Raw genomic sequence first — 2,500 nt, forward strand, 5'->3', positions numbered from 1 at the left:
ACGCGTGAAGGCACAGCCGATACGCAGGTCCAGTTCCTGGCGGGCGTCGACCGATTTGGCCTCATTCTCGTTCGGGTGGATCAAATTTTCCATCGCGTACTTGATGTCCTTGTCGGTGATGGCGGAGAACTTGGCCCGGAACGTGACACGGTTCGAGTGCACGTTGTGTATCGAACCGGACACGGCCGACATCACCTCGAAGCAGATGTTCTCTCCTTCCTTGTCACAATCGAGCCACAGGATCAGATATTCGCATCCCTTCGCTTCCTGCGCAAGGAAGGCGGGCATGCGTAGGTTAGGCGTTGCTTCCTTCTTCTCGGTCGGACAGGCGAACAGCTCGGCCGGATCGACGCGATCCCACGAGTTGTACTTCCCCACGAACTCTAGACCCATGATGTGGCCGCACACGGAAGTCATCTTGAAGCGAACCGTTTCTCCCCGGAACTGACCGGTCCACTCGTGCACTGAGCAAGCACCGTTCGAACCTTACACCGGGAACAGGAACGGGAGAAAAGAAGGACGGTTTGTAGTGAATTGATCGAGGTTTTCAGAACCGCCTACAGTCCGTCGTGGCCGTGGTCCTACGGTAGAAGATACCTTTGCGTGACGAACACTTCCCGTTGCTTAGAATGCCGGCAAGCGAAGCCGCCAGCGATGGCTTCTCGGCCACCATCAGTGCAACCCTCATCGTGGAACTGCGTGGTGTCTTCTTCTCGATAATACTCTCCGGACGATGGTCGGTGTGTCCTCCAGGAACCGAAAATCTGGCTGCCTTCACAGGTTGGTTTAATAAATAAGTTTCGGTCGATTTTTGGGTTCTTGGCCGAATTTCGTCTGGCTGGCTTGTGGGCAACAGCTTCTCACTACCGTGACCTCTACTGTCAAGGGAGCATCATAAAAAGCGCCGCACGAGGGCTATGTTAAAGCATCCGATCGGGAAGAATGGAAATAAAATTGATAAAAGTATAAAATAAAATTATGGAACTCTTGACCCTTTTACGTTATTTAAATTCCTTTTTGTTGAATTGCACAACAGTACTTTTTAATTATTTCTTTGTCTGCAGAAAATTGCTTGTCCATCACTAGGTGCCGGCGGAACGCGAGGGTCGATTATCAGCTGCGCGGGGTGGAATAAAGTAAGAATCCCGAGTCTAGCTTCGTTCTGCGGTCAACGAGAACTTCTTATTTTGCGTCGTGAAGTTAATTGCCATCTGTGGAGCGTAAGTACCACCCGGTTTATTGAGAACTTGGCCATTAAAATCCATATTCCGCTGATACTCGTCGCGCATAACAATAACCCGCGCCTGCCTCCTCTTGCCCAGGCGGGGTCTTATCTCGCTCACCTAAAACGATGCTAGAGGTTACGGGAGTCGCAGGAGAACTTGTCCGTTCGTATCGCCTTCGTCAGTTGTAAATTTGTTGTCATTCGTTGCAGATTTATAGACTGCTGCGTTCATCATGCTGCGCTTGTTGAAACCGTCCGCCGTGCGTTGTGCATTCTCGGTCACCGGTACCGGCTGCCGGCAGTACTCGGTTCCGGCACCGAAGTCATCTCCCGAGATTCTTTACACCGGGGTAGGTTTGGAGGATTCATCAGTTTATACAGTCTATGGGGTGGCGACTTTTACTGATGATCCCTTGTCCATTTCCAGATCTTCATCAACAACGAGTGGCACAAGAGCTCGAGCGGCAAAACGTTTGAAACAATCAACCCTTCAAACAAGAAAGTGATTGCTGAAATCCAGCAGGGATCGAAGGCTGACATCGATCAAGCGGTCACCGCCGCAAGAGAAGCTTTCCGGTAGGTTTGTGGAAGGTCAAACATTCGTGACGAACGCTTAAAGAATTCGACTCGATTTCCTTGCTCGGTTGCTAGGCTCGGTTCGCCATGGCGACGTATGGATGCGTCGAAGCGTGGCCAGCTGTTGTACCGTTTGGCGGATCTGATGGAACGTGATCGTGTTTACTTGGCGGTAAGTCTCGCGATCAATGAGCTGCGACATGTGCTGCAAAACAAATCTATATCTCTTTTTCTCCTACACACAGAGCTTGGAGACTTTGGACAATGGCAAACCGTACTTCATGTCGTACAACGCGGATGTGCCGATGGCGATTAGCAATCTGCGCTACTATGCCGGCTGGGCCGATAAGAACCACGGAAAGGTGATACCGATGGACGGAGAGTTCTTTGTGTACACGCGCCACGAACCGGTCGGTGTGTGTGGCCAGATTATTCCCTGGAATTTCCCGATTCTGATGGCTGCTTGGAAGTTCGGTCCGGCGTTGGCTACCGGTAACACCATCATTCTGAAACCGGCCGAACAAACGAGCCTGACCGCGCTCTACCTAGCGCAGCTGACGAAGGAAGCCGGATTCCCACCGGGTGTCATCAATGTCGTACCCGGGTACGGGGATGCCGGCGCTGCGCTCGTCAATCATCCGGACGTAGACAAGGTGGCATTCACCGGATCGACTGAGGTTGGCAAATTGATCCAGCAGG

At 51.9% G+C, this 2,500-nt stretch overlaps 2 protein-coding genes across 3 annotated transcripts in view; one reads left to right on the forward strand and one right to left on the reverse strand.

Annotated features, from left to right (window-relative positions):
- The window catches only part of LOC126571362 (DNA topoisomerase 3-beta), a 3,465-nt gene extending 2,628 nt beyond the window's left edge, over positions 1-837 (reverse strand). For both annotated transcript variants that reach the window (XM_050229822.1, XM_050229821.1), the window contains exons 1-2: positions 598-837; positions 1-485 (exon numbers count right to left, since the gene is read on the reverse strand). The exon at positions 1-485 is cut by the window's left edge and continues 263 nt beyond it. In XM_050229822.1, coding sequence (XP_050085779.1) covers positions 1-485; positions 598-688 — 576 coding nt within the window. In that variant the 5' untranslated portion in view covers positions 689-837. The remainder of the gene's footprint in view (positions 486-597) is intronic.
- Positions 838-1,083: 246 nt separating this feature from the next.
- The window catches only part of LOC126571378 (aldehyde dehydrogenase, mitochondrial), a 2,327-nt gene continuing 910 nt past the window's right edge, over positions 1,084-2,500 (forward strand). The window contains exons 1-5 of the mRNA XM_050229847.1: positions 1,084-1,220; positions 1,436-1,575; positions 1,653-1,801; positions 1,877-1,973; positions 2,047-2,500. The exon at positions 2,047-2,500 is cut by the window's right edge and continues 910 nt beyond it. Of these exons, the coding sequence (XP_050085804.1) occupies positions 1,459-1,575; positions 1,653-1,801; positions 1,877-1,973; positions 2,047-2,500 (817 nt within the window). The 5' untranslated portion in view covers positions 1,084-1,220; positions 1,436-1,458. The remainder of the gene's footprint in view (positions 1,221-1,435; positions 1,576-1,652; positions 1,802-1,876; positions 1,974-2,046) is intronic.

The sequence above is a fragment of the Anopheles aquasalis genome, chromosome 2 (genome assembly GCF_943734665.1).
Source record: "Anopheles aquasalis chromosome 2, idAnoAquaMG_Q_19, whole genome shotgun sequence".
Taxonomy (NCBI): Eukaryota; Metazoa; Arthropoda; class Insecta; order Diptera; family Culicidae; genus Anopheles; species Anopheles aquasalis.